At 37.4% G+C, this 18,661-nt stretch overlaps 1 protein-coding gene across 3 annotated transcripts in view; it reads left to right on the forward strand.

Annotated features, from left to right (window-relative positions):
• tbxas1 (thromboxane A synthase 1 (platelet)) overlaps nucleotides 1-18,661 on the forward strand; it is a 140,720-nt gene that overhangs the window by 71,098 nt on the left and 50,961 nt on the right. For all 3 annotated transcript variants that reach the window (XM_088924350.1, XM_088924351.1, XM_088924353.1), the window contains 2 exons: nucleotides 9,968-10,064; nucleotides 16,526-16,642. In XM_088924350.1, coding sequence (XP_088780476.1) covers nucleotides 9,968-10,064; nucleotides 16,526-16,642 — 214 coding nt within the window. The remainder of the gene's footprint in view (nucleotides 1-9,967; nucleotides 10,065-16,525; nucleotides 16,643-18,661) is intronic.

Here is an 18,661-nt window from a genome sequence, read left to right on the forward strand (position 1 = left end):
AAAACAAAACTTACACCTATGTGATAATGTGAATTTCTCACCCCTTCACAAATTATGTAATTATATAATTAACAACAACCACTGTGGCTATGTATAAGAATAAGAGGCCATATAGCAGCCTCTAATGGCAGTCCTAATTTCTCAGATCAGTTATAGAATCTTGGTAACAGAATTAATCGAAGGTATCACAATTTTTTCCAAATTTCAGAGTAAGTGTAAAATTGTGAACTTTGTGAAAGTACTGTATGGCTGCCATGTTGTCTCAGGCAGACAGGAAGAGAGGGTGAGCAAGAGCAAGAGAACTGTGACGTGAAAACGACCCTTCCTGCTCAGTAGTTGCTTTAAGCAATTGTGAATCATGGTGTCCTAACAACGTTAATCATAAGATTGTATTTTAGTTGGTTGGCAGGTTGCAATACTTAAAAGTTCCTAAAAAACATGTTGGTTTTAATGAAAATATTTGCTATTAATATAGTAACAAAAATGTGCTTGGTCTAAAGCATTTTTACAATGTAATAGGGCTGCTTTCATGTCACCACAAGTTATATGGCCTCATTCTGAATTGCAGACAATGACGGCAATATTGTGCCACACATTCATTGACTTAATCTCTTTTGTGATGTAATTTGGAGGTTGTACATGTTACCATGTTCTTGGTAATTTCACTGTGCTTTGAAATGCACTCATCATTGCCAATTCATTGTAACTCTGAAATTGCTAGAATTGAAACTAACATTGCCGTTCCCCTTTAAGCTGGCCTTCCACAGCTTCTCACCACCAATGGGGAGAGTGTTAACCTGTCAAGAGCAAGACAGGCTGGAGGGGAACTGTAAACTTCTTCCTGGATTGAACAATTTCTATTGCAAGTCATACCTCGTTGCACAGAAGGATTTCAGTCCCCAATCAGTCCCCAATCTTTCATATGAGGACCGGCCACCTGCATCCTAGTAACAACCATCTCCTCAGATAGGAACTGCAAGCAACTTCCTTTCCCTCTTTCTCAAGGCCTTTCAGTCAACTGTAAACAATTGTCCCATGGATCTTCTGGAGTTTCAGCTCAAGATAATAATGATAATCTATCATGTTCCTTCTCCCTAAAGGTTCGGACAAAGGTGGTAATGACAATCTATCCTGTGTATCTTCCACAGAAGGCTCAGGCTAAGATACATATTTATCTGTCTGAGGTCTTGATGACAGAAGCTTCATCTCCTTCGGTACCTGAAACTTAGGGGTTATAGGTCACTGCACTTCCTTCTTCCTCTCCTCTAGAGACACTTGGGTCTCAACTCTTGGGTCATAGGCTGCTGAAACTCTAGGGATTCTTCGGTATACTTCTCTGAACGTCTTTTCACTGCTTTTCAGAAGATACCAGTGCTTTGTTGGCTTGTAAAATTACCTGTGAGAGATCCTGGATTTGGTTCTTTTGTTGTTCAGTACTAGATTCTCTCTCTGTTTTCTCCTTTCTTCCCTCTGGCTATTTTCTACCAGGGCTTTTGTTGATAGGTTGTTCTTTTCCAGCTACTTGCAGATAGTATCTTGCTGAGCTGAAACTGAATATTTTCTGCCTGCGCACACTCTTCTTTCACTTATATTTTTTGTGCACTTCTCAGCCTGTGCTGAAGCTCAGAAAAGGTGGCTGTCTCCTGCTGGGCCATTTCCAGCTCATCACTCTTCTCAGTTTCTTCCTAAATGGGTGTTCACATTCAGTCTGGCTGGTCTGCAGCTGGCTGATTTGTGTTTCACAACTTGCCATTTTAGACTTCAGGTATTTCACCTGCTGTTTGTTAATCTGCAGGACCGTACTCTTTTCTTTCAAATCACAAGTCAGTTTGGTGCACTCCAGGTTGAAATTTTCCAGCTCTTTCTGAAAGATGTGGTTAAAGTTTCAAAGATGTTCCAACTCCTTGATTAAATCAATTGCTTTTGAAGTGTGCTTTTGCTTTCAGCGTCAATAAACAGCAACTGGCTGATCTGTGTTTCAGGTGTTGCCATTTTAGACTGCAGGCTCTTCCTCTGCTGTACATTACCTCACTATTCAAGCTTGCAGGTTAAATATAGTGCATTTTGGCAAATATTCCAGCACTTTACCCAGCTGGATCTCTGTTTGGTGTTCCACTGGAGAGCATCGAAAACAGTAGCATTCTTTCAATTATTTGATCCCAGCAGCAGATCCCATTGTGGTCATGGATGCTCAACAGCTCCTTCAGCTCATCTTCTGAAATAGGCTTAGACTCTGGAACATCCTTATGGCTGTTTTCTCTCCTCTTTTGCCACAAGCTCAGGTCACACAGGGTTTGGATTGTGTTCCTCCCACTCTTCCTTCTTGTCACCTGGTGACTGGACTTCTGATGTGGACTTCTGATCCTTTTTCCTCTTCCATGGGCTGGAAGCCTTTGACACCTCCTCAACCACTCCTGAGAGGCCATGGGGTACCCTGATTCTGCCCCTGTAACTTCCCTGAGCAGGAAGGCATGTGTAGTTCAGCAGATTGAGGCAGCAGTGCTAATCTATGACTCGTTTTGGGCACTCCACCCATTGGTGAGTAGGATGACAGTGTCATTCACACCATCTGTATAACAGCCTGTAGTTGCTGGTCAGCTATGACTTCAGCCCTCTCTTATGTTGGTCTACTGCTGTTACCATGCAAAGAAGGTTTGCTCAGCACAACTGAGCAGAATGACATAATGATTAAAAAAATTTAAGCATATCTGAAGAATATTTGGCTTCATCTTATTTGTCAGTTTATTTCTGTGAAAGGATAAGGTATTCATTGTGAACTCTATGGTTCAGCATGGGTTATTTCTTAAATATTTTGATCAACAAAACTGCATTCAATACTTCAATAAACAAATTGGGAATGAAACATATTAAAATATGTTTGTGCAATTTTACAGAATAGGCCATTAATAGACGTACAGTATGTGGTGAAAAAACAGGTAAAGTACATATGCAGAAGTTAAACATATTTACAGTACATGTACAGTAATCCCTTTCAAACTTTCCTTCCTTTCCTAAAAAACCTCACACCTGGTTAATTCGCTGTTGGTAAAGTTTTTTCACCTATAATAAAGTAAAATTATTATCAGAAGGAAAATCATCACAATATATTTTAGAAATAATACTGATAGATGGCTTTTAAATGAGGTTCTGACACAATTCTTAACTTTATCAATGTGATGACACACATGTAGATAATGTTCATGACATATTATAGCAATACTGGACTCTTTGCCTTCTCATACTGTATACTTAGGAGCCATTTTGATTTAGTAAATTATTATTATTTAACCAATGACTATCGGTTTTATTTAGGAAATCACAAACAGTTCTTTACAGAATCAAATATCAATAACATCAAAGCCCAATACAGGTATGTTAACTAATAAGTGCAGAACACTGGAAAAGAGAGAGAAATTGAGGATAGGTCTCCTCCCAAAGGAGGTTGACTGAGAAAGCACGACATCAGACTGCATGGTTGCTTTCTCTCTCCTTTTCTCGTGGAAAAACCCGTCATGTCAGAATGCAACACAGCTCATACTGTAGATGCTTCTATGAGGATACTCAGAATTTGGGAATCGCACAAGATCGCGTAAAACGGCATACAGTAAAATGTTGCACGGATACTCACATTCACGAAAGGTAAATTTGCAGATTTATAGAAAGAGATTATTATAATGTAAAATAAAAATTTAAAACATTAAAGAAATAAACATAACAGAATGCAACATTCTTTATTCTGTACTGTAAAAAAGCTCATGTTATTTTATGATATCGTGTTTGCTAATTACTGTATTCCTTTCATTTACTCTATGTCAAAAGGAACACTAATATTTTATTTTTTAGTCATGCGCTACTAAATTCAGTCATTTAGAAGAGTTTCAATTTGCAAGATTGTCCACCTTGCATTAAATGAATTCCTTCATCTTAGCTATATTATCATTAGAAGTTGATAATATGCATTTTTTTAAAAATTATTGTACATCTTTCTATTCTCTGTCTACTGTAAATATCCTGTTAGTAGTACAAAGCTGGATATTGGATATTAGCTTTTAAGGCAGCAAATCGTCAACGTTTCCAGAAAAACCTACCAGCTGGTTGTAAAGTAGGCATGCCACGCATGTTCCTTTCCATTTTATTTTTCTCAGTATGTCTCCTTAACATACACAAACGGACATATCAAATACATGACTATTACTACACACTATGCTATACTTTTTCATTGTTCTTTATCTAAGTATTGTATTAAGACATTTTCTTTGTGTGTTTTTCTTATCCTTGTCTCTCTGTACTTTCATCTTTTCAGTGTTATTTTTTGGGGTTCATGTTTTCTTTTCGGAAGGATACTGCTGAATTTCTTAGTGAAAACCAGACACTCAGAAAAAAAGGGAGTACCTTGGTCAATTCATGGATGTGATTTTTACCCTCATTCTTAAAACCACAATGGCAGAGAACTTGCTTTGAACACTGAAGCGGATGACAGATAGATTAGGTGTAAACTTTAAATAAACTTGATGGTTTCATATTCTCCAACTTTTTACCCACAAATGGCGTGTGATCGGGCTTTATTTCCATGCCTTATTATGAAAGACAGGAGCATGAAGTTCAGTTCAGCACATTTTCAGTCAGAAATAGCCCTTATTAAAAAATGTACAAAAACTGCCACCATTTGAAAAGGGTGAGTTCTGTCATTCTCTCTATAGTTCTTTAAGTTAAGAAATGGTTAATATCAGCCACTATAGTTAGTTTATAGTCAGTTTTTTATGTGCTGAAAGACATCACTATCACTCTGAGCCTCTATAGAACCAGTGAACTGTGAAACATCTGTAAAACTGGGAGCCAGTTGAGAGTTTCCTCTGATGGTTTGATGCAGGAAGTGATTTCATAAGATGAAAGCAAACACATGGTCCTCAAAAAAGGCTGCAATGTTTTTATGATAGTGGTTTATGATAGTGCTCAGGAGCGGTGCTGAGGACCCAGATTATATCCCAGAAGCCAGCAGCTCCTCATTGCCTGGCATGTGCCCTGAAGCTCAAAGAATCTGAAGCTTTGTTAAAGCTTCATTACTGTATTAATATTAATGGGAACAAGTAATAGGTTTATTCCATGCTGAAAAGAGAAGAGAGAAAACACAACGTTTCGGCTGTGAAGCCTTCTTCAGGTGTGACAGATTCATGATTTTAATATTCATGAATGTAGAGTTACAGTATGTGTTTTAGTGATCTTTTCACAATCTTATATAATTTGATGTTTTTGTTCTTCTTGATTTTGTTTCTGAAATATGTAGAGATGAATTACAACCATGTTTATTAAGAGGACAAATTGATTTCACACTTCGGTAAAGAGGTAAAGTATTTTATTTAGTATTGCAGTAATATTCTGTAAGCACAAGAAGCATTAATGCCCATCTGAAAAGGAGGTTTGTAACATTCACATCAGAGATTTCTAGACTGGCGTCATATATAATTATCATGCCTTTATAAATTAACTTAATTACCCTAGTTCTCTGCCTCCAGTTAAAACCTCCTTCACTGGAATGTCATTAAAGTGAACAATGTGGTGTGGGGAAAATATAAGGAACTGTAGGTTGCAGGGCTGAAAGGAACAAAATCCTTCCTTCATAATGCAACAAACTTAATAAATACATAGATTTATCTTATTTTAGGAATTTGTTTTTTATATGCTCATTAGCAGTGTGTATAGGGTATTTTTTATTGTACAAACTGCATAATATATTTCAGTGAATTATAAAATTCATTCAAATACTGTAACAGTGACAGGAGTGGTTAAGAATATGTAAGAATCCCTCAAGATAAAAGTATTTTTTTGCATGTTGCTAAAGCCTAAATCTGTATCATGTTTTGTAACATGAATTAAAGGGATAGGCTTTTTTATGCCAATTTTATAGTCATTACCAACTAATTCATGGTTCTCATTTTTCTAAAAAAGAAACAGAACCACCATTTTATATTTTATACACCAACTTCATTTGGAATTGCCAGTTGTGTCTGTATGTCTTGACTGACATCAGTGACCCAATACCCAGATAGAAAGAATGAGAAAACGCCGACAGGCCCTGTTGACCCACCACTCAACCTTATGGTCGTTATTTGAATCACTCCCAGTCTTTATGTCCGAGTTCGTAAAGTTATTTTACTATGTGTCTACTACTGTTTAAACATTCTGAGCCTTCCTGAATCTGAATGACAGAATTCACTGCAACCCCAGGTAATAAGTATGTAATGGTTTAAAGTTAAGTTTACTCTCTAAGTTTTGAGTGCATCATCATTTCCTCATTGGAAAGTTTTAAAGGCATATTTGGTATCTGGAATACTCAAGTCATGTACTCCAACAAGATACCCTGTTGACTACAGTTAACTTAAGCAAATGCGTAGCAAGAAACATTACACAAGGCCATAGAAACAAGTCTGGATTCAAGCCATATCAGCAGTGGTGGTTGATGTATGTGTAGACTATGTAGCTGGTTCCTCAAGTACTAGATAAGATCAAGTACAACTGCACACCTGTGAATAACACAGATTCCAATTTGAAGTGTAAAATTGCAGATCGTGGTTGGTAGTGATAAACATTATTTTCCTGAAAGATTAAGAGTTGATGTAAAAGCAAGAGTTAATGCAAAGTTTCATCATACCCTTGTAATGTTGTGCTGTATCTAATGAGCCCTTTTATTCTGATGAGTGAACAGAAAATAAAAAGTAATTTGGCTCATACCAATAGGCTTCAGACACAGCACTTTGCAGAACTGAAAAGAATCCACCATAGCATACACTTTTTTTTTCGTGCTTGCTGGAACAAACCATTAAAATACATTTTCACATAAACATTCCATTAACTTTTACATGGTTATAAGAAAATAATTTAAAAGCTGTATCATAGAAATGATTGATCATCTATCCCTACGTACACCATTTAGGCACCAATCATCTATCCCTAGATCATTTAGGCACCCATTGAAACATACATACTGTACTGTACTTTCACCTTTGCTCAAGGACCTAAAATGGTGTAGTCTACTGGTAGTTTATCAATTAGGCCACATGGGGCAAATTGCATCCTCTCATTTGTAACGTTTCCTTATGTTCTTACTTATGTTCTTATTCACAGTATAACAATGAGCCAAGCAATACTTAACACAGTGTGTACTTGCTTGTAAATATATATACTCTAGTAGGTAGCTGCGTTAGCATGCATAGGCTGCAAAGGAAGAAGTAAAAGTTTTGCCATGTTGAAAAGAGAAGAAAAGAAATACAATGTTTTGGCTGTGGAGCCTTCTTTAGGTGTGAGAAAGAATGCCAGCAGCTGATAAAGCATGGGAGTACAAAAGCCAGGAGTGGAGAGGAGAGGAACTCATTCAGGGACCCTCTGGACAATTCCAGATCACTCAGATGACGTCTTGTATCTCCAGCAATCTTATTAAGTGCATCTCTTGCAGAAAATGCCTAGCTATCTACTGTACATTGGTGAAACAGGAAGGAGACTGGGAGACCGCTTCAGGGAACATGTCAGGGCTGTGAGGATCAAAGATCTCTCCAAGCCCATAGTTTCTCATTTCATCTCTAATGACCATGATCATACTAATCTCTCTGTCTCTGTTCTCAAAGAAGGGTTTCTCAGCTCCTATTGCAAAAAGTCCTAAACCAAAATTATCCTGAAACAAGGATAACACCTTTCCCCTTCTCTCAACGACAGATTTGTTTCCTTCTAATCCTCTCTATTCATTTGCAAGTTTTGACTTCCCACCTCTCTTCACCTCTCTCGACTTCCCACCACCTGAGAGTTAACTCTCTCCTCCTCTCCGCTCCCGGCTTTTGTTCACCCATGCTTTATCAGGTGCCGACTTTCCTCTCTTGCTCACTCCTGAAGAAGGTTCACAGCCAAAAACGATGTGTTTCTTTTCTTCTCTTTATAAAATAAACCATTACTTGTTCCTTTATATACTCAAGCCTACTAGAGTGCAGTTTCACTGTTAGAAGTCTAAGTCTAATGAATTTGCATTATATCAAGTGTAAGCATATTTATTGTACAGGTTGAAAATCCTTTATCCGAAATTCCAAAATCCGAAAACCTCTAAAATCCGAAAGTTTTTTTAATGCTGACATGACACACCACAAATGGAAAATTCCACAAATAACTTACTAAACATTCCAGCTCACAGTGATGTCATCGATGACGTACTGTACCGTCTCCCTCAAGTTTCTCGGACCTGATGTAGTTGTAATGTCTGGGGCTGCATTTATCTTCAAGTTTGTAAGCAGTGATCATCATGTTTTGTTTTGTTTTTTTGTACAGTAAGTACAAAACGTTTTTACGTGAGATCTGAATTTCACCTCCATGTATGAGTGTAACTTTACTAGCGTCATTACCTGTACTTGTACATTACTTTAAAAATAAAATGACTTTTTTCAGTTTTAATTTTATTTACCTGTAATCATATTCAATGCTTTGTTTTTATACCTTACATAAAACTTAATACCCGTATAGTAAAAAATAAAATACAAATGGGGTATGTGTACTGTAACCTTTAAATCAAAACATGACATCGTAGGTGGAGACTGATATCTTACCTTTCTGATGGTATTATGTTTAAAGAATTATTAAAAATTTATATAAAACTACATTCAGGGTGTATGTATAAGCTATATTATGAAATGTAAATGGATATGGTGTTTAGACTTGGGTCCCATCCCCAAGCTGTCCCATTTTATAGATGCAAATATAAAAATATTCCGAAATCCGAAAAAATCCGAAATCTGCAACACTTTTGGTCCCAGGAATTTCGGATAAGGGATTCTCAACCTGTATAACCATTATATTAACTCTGTTGAACAGTCTGATGTGACTGTAGCTGTTTTATGTACTGTTAGTAGGTCTTCCATGATGGTCAGTTGCATTTACAGCTACAGTATAGTTTCGCTCAGGTGCTGCCCTAATTTAAATTCTACACTTGGTTGGCTAGATTAACTAGAGATAGCACTGATAAAAATTCTCATTCTGAGTGTGGTTTAGGCTCTTTGGAACTCAGCATAGTTGGAATTTGGTGGCCAGTACTTATTCTAGGAAAACAGCTTTTGTGACTTTCTGTTTGTCTTCAGATGTACTGTGATGTCAGTGACAGATGTTCCACTCTTTCAGTATGGAAGCTAGTGTGGAGCTAATAACATGTCAAGAGCTAATAATAATACTAATTAATAATATTAATTGCTTACACTTACTGTATATACAGTAGCACTCTTTTGGACACTCCACTCAAAAGTGCTTTACAGGTCATGAGGACTCCCCTCCACCACCACCAATGTGCAGCATCCACCTGGATGATGCGACAGCAGCCATAGTGCGCCAGAACGCTCACCAAACATCAGCTATCAGTGGGGAGGAGAACAGTGTAACATGTTGTTAACAATGCTCATGTGGATGGGGTGACAGGATTTCAACCCATTTCTCGATACAACATTCTCATTTAAGCATATAAAACTTGCAGCATAATGGCACAGGCTGATAGTATTGCTGCATCACAGCGCTGGAGTCCTGGGTTCAATTCCTGGGGTGCTTTCTGTGTCGAGTTTGCATGTGTTGGTGTGAGCTTCTTCCAGATGCACTGGTTTCCTCCCAGTCAAAAGACATGCTGGTAGCGTAACTGGCTTACATAAAGAAGGCCCTGATGTGAGTGTGCGTGTTTGTGTCTGGCATCCCACCCAGGGTGTATCGTGCCTTGTACCCATTGCTTCCCTGGACAGGCACTGGGCCACCATGACCCTGAAATGGATAAGTGACTATTGAAAGGGATGAGAAAATGTATGCATAGTATATATGACCTTTTCTTACGTATTGACTATTATACAAATGAAGCAAATATTTTATTTTTTTAAATGCCCTGAAGTATTATGGTGTCTTAGCTGTCATGATGTGAGAATCCTAGACTTATCTTTCAGCTGTGTGTGTTTTCCTTCAGTTATTATTTAGGTCGAAGACCCATCATTGTAATTTCCGAGCCTGACATGATCAAACAGATCCTGGTGAAGGATTTCACTAACTTTCCCAACAGAATGGTAAGTGAGAAAGAGAACAGTATAGCATTAAGACAGAAAAATTTCACACAGCTTTAAAATCAAATTCTGATTATACAGTCTCCATATCTCTCATCCAAATAACTTCAAAATTCATTTTTCACACTGTGGTACAATTCACTGATAGACTTAAGTTTTCACAGGCAGTTCTCCAGCAAGATTTTTCTTGCCTGCTCATGCAAATGCACTTAGATACTGTACTTGCAGAATACACTTGACGCTGATTGCTTAGATACATGTGACCTCTTAACGCTTTAGAAACCAGCTTTGACAGCTGCTGAGACATCAGTGCAAGTGCTGCAGGAGCAAAAGATGTGTAAAAGGAATCAGAATCTCCTGAGCAGTTTGTCTCCTGAGCAGTTTGATGTTACCCAGTATAAGGGCCCAGCAACTTTAACATATGATTGAACAAAAATGACTATAATGCACCAACAGTCCAAAACCTTTGAATATTCATCTAGACAGATAATAAAAGGCATTAACACATCAATTACTGGCTGCGTATAAAATATTACATTAATGTAACTGTAATTCTGGTTCTGAAGCCCATTAAAACCTGCCCATAATCAAAACAGTTAAACAGAGGTCTAGTCACATCACATCACTTTCAATAACTGCTAATCCAATCAATGTTACAGTGGGTTGGTATCCCGGAAAGCATTGGGCACATACATACACAACATATTGTAACGCTTACGGCCGACAGGCACTGTGTAAGAGCCGCCTTACCAGAGCGGTGACGTCGCCGCCCTTCCCTGTGATAGCAGGACTACAGCTACTGGGCTGTAGAGAGATCTCTCTTTAGCTCACCGGGCTGGGTCCCTGCTGAGTTACGCGGGAGTCCCGGGTTCGAGCCCCCGACGGTGGGGGGCCGACCTAATGCGGCAAGGGCGCCCGCCTGAGCCCCCGTTGCGTTACAATATATAGCGGCAGTCCATCGCAGGGCACATACATACAGAAATATGCACACACTTAAACCAGAAACAATTTTATAGAAGCCAATTAACCTGCTAGCATATCTTTTAGGTAACCGGAGCACTTAGAATAACACCCAGTGCAAACCTGGGGATAACATGCAAACTATACACAGAAAGAACCCCAGGGCCACAGCATTGTGAGGCTACAATGCAAAAAACTGTGCGACCACGCCATCCTTTAACTACATCAGTTCAGCATTTGATTCTGCAAACAAACCTGTTCTCAATTTTGGCACTGTACTTGTTACAGGTATATCACCTTAGTTTGAATATTTACTCAAAAGCAAATCTGAGTATCTGTACACTATCTTTTTTAAATTAACCAATGTAAATTTCTCAGTCCAAACATACAAAATTGGAATACTCCGAATACCTATAGTCTGTAATTTGAAAATTAATCTTTAAAGAAGTATCACAACCTTTCTCAGAATCAAAATATACCATATTGTATGCTCTGTGTATCCATTGCTGCTGTTGCTTGTTTAAAAAACTCTTACAAGTTAGGTAAGCAAAACCCATCTTTTCTAAAATCATGCTGGCGGTCCACTGTGATCTTATTTCCATACAGATCCAGTCATTCAAAATGCACGAAGTACGCTTGTCACACCCCACATTCTCCCCAGCAATCGCCATTATACTCCCAAACCCACTGCTTCACAATCTCATTCCTAATTGAACCCATCACGTTCCCACATGCACGAGATTCCACAAATTCTCACTCCTGGACCAATAATCCAACCACGTCCCTTTCCCTTCAGTATTTAAAGTTCCCTCACACACCAACCCAAGCTCACTATTGAGAAGCCTCAATTGAGAAGTATTCTCGGATCTCCCGGTCTCCCGGTTCCTAATCTTTGCTCCTGCCTTTTTGCCTTTTTGACCACTTCTTTTGGATTTTGTTTTTCTGATTGTCTTTCTCGGATTTCCCTGGTTACCGGACTAATTTTTTCTCCAATCGACCAAGCCCCTGGATTACGTGTTTTGGATTCTCCCTGTGCTACTCCACATTCTGCAGGATTCACGGTTATGCATAAGGATCCTCCTATTGTACCTATCGGTTCCCTGACAACGCTGCGTCAAAACGCGGTAGGCATGGCGCATCATACCACATATAACGCATGCAAATTGAAATATGATAATAGCGTCCGGAAGCACCTTGGAAAACCGCCAGGTGGAGCTAATAAAGTTAAATGTCTCATGTACAGCATTTGAGCTGTTGCTAGAAAATGCCCTGTTTCGAATCCCGGTCACTGCTGACGGACAATCTTTTTCCAGTTAAGAATTCAAGTTGTATACACTTTAGACTTTTAATAATTTTAAATTGTGTATTATAGCATGTATATAATTAAACATTAAAAAGTTGGAATATTTTATCAAAGTAAGATTGCTTAGTTGGATAAAAGTACACAACCTTCCACCTCATCATAAATACTTTTAATTATGCATAAATCTTTAACTTACATGGGTTCTGGTTTTAACGTGCTTGTTCTAACATTATTAAGCTTTTATTGTGTACTGCATAAAAAGTTATAAAGTTTTATCCTTTTCTAAGAATGCATAGTAAGAACACCACTTACTGTTATTGTAAAAAGAAATGTTGTAGTGATTTAACATCACTTCATAGTTATATGAATATGGAATCACGTAACAAAGCACCTTAAATATCACAGGTGGACATTTTTGGAAACATTTTAACATCCGTTTAAAAAAAAAACTTTTATTGTCCTTGTAGTGGTAATGGACAAAGCACTGCACCGAATGGTTCAAAGCGCGATCAGTGTATTACTTTCAGTTTGTTTCAAGTCAAGAGCGAGAATTCACGTAGGGAGCTGTGTAAAGATGCGTAGGCAGCAACAGATCAGCTAGAGAGGGAAGAAAACGCTTTCAGAGAAAACAGTGTTTCAGGTTTGAAGAATACAGATCCCCAATTCAATTGCAGCCTAAACCTTTCCCTACACACCATGCCCCCGCTGCGATTGGAATATACACAAACAGAGCACTGAAAGCTTTACAGTAGATGATCAGGTGTTTCGCACACATAGGGATAGTACGTAATTCTGGCTTTATGAACTCACACCTGGGATTTGATTAATTCAAAATAAGTTAAAAAAAAAACCTGCAACAGGTACTAGATCTTGTTTATATTAAAGTTATATCACTGAGCAGTGGTGGACGGTTAGTGGACGGTGTGCTATTTTGTCAGCAACCTGCTAATCTGTTTAACACCTTTAGAAAACATACTTTTATTTCTATACGGAATGCGTGTTTCATTTACAAAATTAAAGTGTTTCAAATATTTAAGAAGTAAAAAGGAGTGGTATGAAAAAACAGGACATTTGATTGCTGGTTGCCTTGTATTTATTTTTAAAAATGAAATAAAAAATAAGATACGATGATGTATCAATGAATATAATTATATCATTATTAATTTCTTTAGATACAGTACACGATTCCATATTGCATTCCCTATTAATAAAATTCTAAAAAGTATGTGTTTCTTTTACTGGGATAACGAGCGCAAGTATTCATAGAAAAGGTAAATCACTTAACTCACTTAACTTTGAACGTGTTGTGATATTTAGAAATACCAACAAATTCAATAAAGTGTCAATAATATTTACTATTTTAGTTTTTCAAAGAAATGTTTAGTTGTTAAAAGGAAACTCATGGCGGCAGCTGGGTTCAAACCCCTGACCTCCAGCATGCAAGGCACACGCCTAAGCCATTACACAAACACACCGCTTAGCAACTTAAGCTGTTGTTGAAAAGGGCAGGCAAAATGTTTTCACGTAATCACGGGTGAATGAGTTAAACTGATGCGGACGGTTACAAAGAAAGTGGGACCATGGTAATACTTTGAGCTTACAGCCTGTCCAAGGTCATTCATTATTAATACTATTAATAATATCTTCCGTATCGCATCAAAATTGGAACATTTTAACAAGTGTATGAGGCGATACACAACGTGTCTATAAGAGTCTATAACTCTTCAGTGTACAGAATAATTTCTGCAGACTTACACAACCTCGTCTCAACATACAGTAGTAAACAGCAGTCACTGGCCTACTTGAAGGTGTAACACGTGTTCACTGTCATGGTACGGTTTCAACATACTGTACAGTATGTTCTCCATTACCACTATAAGAACAATACAAGCTTTTTTAAAAAAAACAAATGTCAAAATGTTTTCAAAATGTCCAAAATATGTTTCCAAAATATTTTAGCTGCTTAGGTACACGACTCCATATTATTATTACTATCAAGTGGTATTAAATCAGTAAAACTTTAATTTTTTTACAGTAACAGCAAGTGGTGTTCTTACTACAGTACGTATTCTTAGAAAAGGATAAAACGTTATAAGTACACAATATAAGCTTAATAATGTTAGAACAAGCATGTTAAAACCAGAACCCATGTAAGTTACCAAGTTAAACACTTTAAAATATTAATGCATAATGAAAATATTTATGATGAAGGTTGAAGGTTGTGTACTTTTGTCCAACGGAGCAATCTTGCTTTTATAAAATATACAGTCTTTTTAATGTTTAATGATTAACATGCTGTAATACACAGTTTAAAATGATTGAAAATCTAAAGAGTATACAGCTTAAATTCATAACTGGAAAAAGATTGTCCCTCAGCAGTGACCGGGATTCGAAACCGGGCGTTTTCTGGCAACAGCAAAAGGTGCTTCCAGAGGCTTTGACGCAGTGTACTTCACGTATTTTGAATGGCTGGATCTTACCTGAATGGATGTGACTTAAAGCTAAGTATATGGACCCAACTCGCTAAGAATGAAGGAATCAGAGAACCTATAGAAGTGACACCAGCACCTCATACTCCTGCAGTACCTCAAAAATATGTCTTGAGGAACATGGTTATATACAGTACCTTCTCCAGGTCTACAAAATAAAAAACAGACTGAATTGGCAGTTATCTGTAAAGTGTACTTGTGTGTGTCCTCTGATGGACTGGTGTCCTGTCCAGGGTTTATTCCCACCTTCTGTCCTGTGCTTCTGAGGCTCCAGGTGGCCTTTAGCAGTAATATATAGTTTTATCATAATGGTTGGATTTACATAATGGATTCTTACAGTAAAAAGAGTTATGGTGAGATAGTTCCCAAACTTACCAGTTATCTCTTATTATCCTGAATTCTGATAAGACTTACAGTAAAATCACATTCTGAAGTTTAATGCTAATGTAGGTATAGTCTCCTGACAGTATGCACATTGGGTCACTGTTCTTTGTAGTCCTATTCTAGATGTGAGTTATTAGCCTGATCAGGCTCAATAGAGTGAAGAGAATATATTACCTGCCTCTATATGTTGATTTTTAGATAACATCTAGTGGAAACTGAGCTTCTTTGACAGGGGAATTTTAGGGAGGCTTCAGAGAGAGAACTCTGAGTGAACTGTTCAGTGAATTCATTTCACTCCCTTTACTAGTGGAGTTTGTTCTGAGTTACTGAAGTGGGTCATAGGGGATCTCCGTGAAGGACATTTGAAGGGTAAAAAGTAAAAGAAGACAGCTTGTGCTCATATGTCTCCTCTGAGTTCATCGTATCAGAACTGACAGGGGAATATGACAGGCCTGCAGTCCGAAGAGGAAAACAAGACCAGAGCTCCTCAAATGAGACAAAGTGGCTGGGCTGCCTTTAACATTTTCCAAATAAATGAAATAGGAATAGGAAAATAACAAACACATGCTGTGAATTCTTTGGATTTGGTAGTCATTTAAAAGGCACTATTAGTTTGAAAGTTTTAAAATAATAAGCCTTGTATGCAGCAATTACTAGGTGAATATTGATATAAGTGTAAGGACAATCCATTGCTTCCTTTGTTGTATATCTTGTATGTTCCTCATAGTACAGTATATCTTTGCTGATATACAGTCAGTATATCAGATTTTTTTTTGCGTTTGAGTGAAATTTGTATCATTCTATTTAAAAAATGGTTGAATCTCTGGCTATACAGTTCAGTTTATAAAAGTTGTGATGAAATGTTGTGATGATAACAATTTAAGTGAAATACATTTCTTTAAAAAATCCTGTCATTGCAGCACATTTATCTGGAACCAAAAGAGATAGCATAGTGGTTTTAAATGGGATACAGACAACTTACGAGCAAATGAGCCTAATAATGTAACTTTAATTCAGGGTTCTTCAGTCCTGGTCCTAGAGATCGTTAGTGTCCTATGACTTTCATTCCAGCTGAGCTGAATAGCTCTGTTGGATCAGTTACTTGCTTGAATAGGTAGAGTGAAAATGCTTGCCAGATCTCTACTGTTTGACTTAAAGCAGCCTATAAAACGTGCAGGCCTCCAGGATCAGGGCAGCTCTCTTATGCTTTAATGCCTTCGACATATATAATCATATTTGTCATTCACAATGTAATGTAAAATCATGGTAGAATTTGAATGCTGTCTTTGCACATACTTGCTTGATTTAATATATTTTGTATTTTGCAGCACTTGAGGCTGAGCACCAAGCCAATCAGTGAGAGCATTCTGTTTTTACGTGACGAGAGATGGAAGAGAGTCCGTAGCATTCTGACGCCCACATTCAGCGCTGCAAAGATGAAAGAGGCAAGATCACCTAAACCTCTTCAGTTTTCTCTCATTTAAGATCTAGTAGACTATTTCAAATATTAGAGTTGGCAGATGTCTCTAAACTGGGACTGTTTCTGTTGTTCAGAAGTTTTGTTCCGAGTCATTCTGATCTCTGTTCTCATTTGAAAATGATTATGATCTGTTGGTGTTGTAAAGAATCCGTATTCAATGCAATAACCAACACAATAATCTTTTAGTTCTGAAAACATTGAATGGCTATTTATAATTTCTGTCAGTCGTGCACAAATCTTGTGTTTCAGAAATCAGATGTGTTTTCCTGAATTGTAACCAACAGAACCAGAAGTAATTAAGCTAACAAAGATGGTGAGATTGTGTCATACATTGTCATTCCCACTTCTGTTTCTCACGTCTGTTCATCATAAACCTTTAGTCAGAATTGAAGTTTAGGACATTTGAGGAATGACAGCTCAAAACTCTGTACGCTGAAGTTGTTGAAAACAAAATGTTCTAAGTAGGGAATTTTTAAAACCCAGGACTAATCTTAGAAACAAATCATGAATACACAAAAATAAACTGATCAATTAAAAGCATCAGTAGCACTAGTGATTTAGACCTCATCTGACACAGTAATCATTCAGGACTGGTGTTGGGAACCACTGTCTAGAACGTGGCTAATCAGCATTTGACACTTTCAATACATGCATCTTCAGTACTTTGATTCAGCTTCACTGGCATGCTGATCTTGCTACTGTATACAGTACCTCAATTAAATATTTAAGGAGTTGCAGGAAGAAATTGAAAAAGAATGAACTAGATGGGCAACAGGTTGAGTTGGTGTTCAGTATTATTTAAGCTTCCACTCTGTGAGTAGCACATTTTTGGTATTTTTGACTTTTTTAACATGTACGCTGTTGTCAAAAGATAAAATTATTACTCTGTGTTCACCAGACACTTTGAGACAGAACTTTAAAATCCTGTCCTGTCTCAGTCATCTTATGCTGTATTGGCATTGAAGAGGTCAAGTATGAATGCCATTACTCTTATATAGTGATACTGTATGTCCACCAGTTTGTCATAATTTCCCTACTGGTGTATCATAATTTCCAAGAAGAAAGTATCTGGAATAGGAGAGTAATAAACAGGAAAATCCTGCAGAATTAATTGTTAAATAAATTTTCAAGCTTTAAATTAAACCTCAGTAATCATGCACTGAATTTAGGCACAGAGGTTTCCTTCTCATCATGTTATAGACATACCATTCATATCCCCTGAGTTTAGAATTTTCCCTCTCTCTTTTTATTAGCTCCATCTATAAAGATTTGTTTTTATTATTTCGATCCACTAAAAGGTAATTACTCCAAATCGTTAAAGGGAAGCTGAGTTACTAGCCCTCTACATTTAAAATGTATATACTGTATGTCTACAGGTGTTCCCAAGTTCCAGCATAGTTTATTTATATTCTGGATGTTTCACAACTGTTACATGAAGAAGCATTAAGCAAAAACTCTCAGCAACTTATTCCATCATTCACTGTGCAGTCTTTTGACACAGTCTTCTGGTTGGTTTTACATCTGCAGGGTTCAGAACTTTCTTTTGTGTTTCTGTGAGGTATGCCAAGCTGAATGGATGCTAAATTTCTGTTATTAATTAGGAATATTACAGCATTTATTGGAAGGCCAGTGCAGTAGAATATAACTGGAACCATGGCAGGGAGAGTCTGAGTAGTGGCAGCTGTGTAGAGGTTTTCTGGAACTTGGGCTCCAAAGCTTGTTAATGGCATTAGGGTATCACAGAGCTCTGCCATGCTGCAATTTTCTTGTTGCATGCTTGATGGCAGAGAGAACTTTGATAATTATGTGATTTACTTTATAAAACTAAAACTCAGAAGTAATTTTGGGTGCAGTGTAAGTGAGCAAATTTGTAGTCCAGTTCTAGTAATCTGATACTAATCTCTGACTTTGGGAAGTGCATCATTGTGAGAATGACCCCAATTCCTCTAATTATTGCAGTGACGTCTTTGTATTTTTTTTATCT

This window comes from Atractosteus spatula, chromosome 8, assembly GCF_055471065.1.
Source record: "Atractosteus spatula isolate fAtrSpa1 chromosome 8, fAtrSpa1.hap1, whole genome shotgun sequence".
In the NCBI taxonomy this organism is placed as follows: Eukaryota; Metazoa; Chordata; class Actinopteri; order Semionotiformes; family Lepisosteidae; genus Atractosteus; species Atractosteus spatula.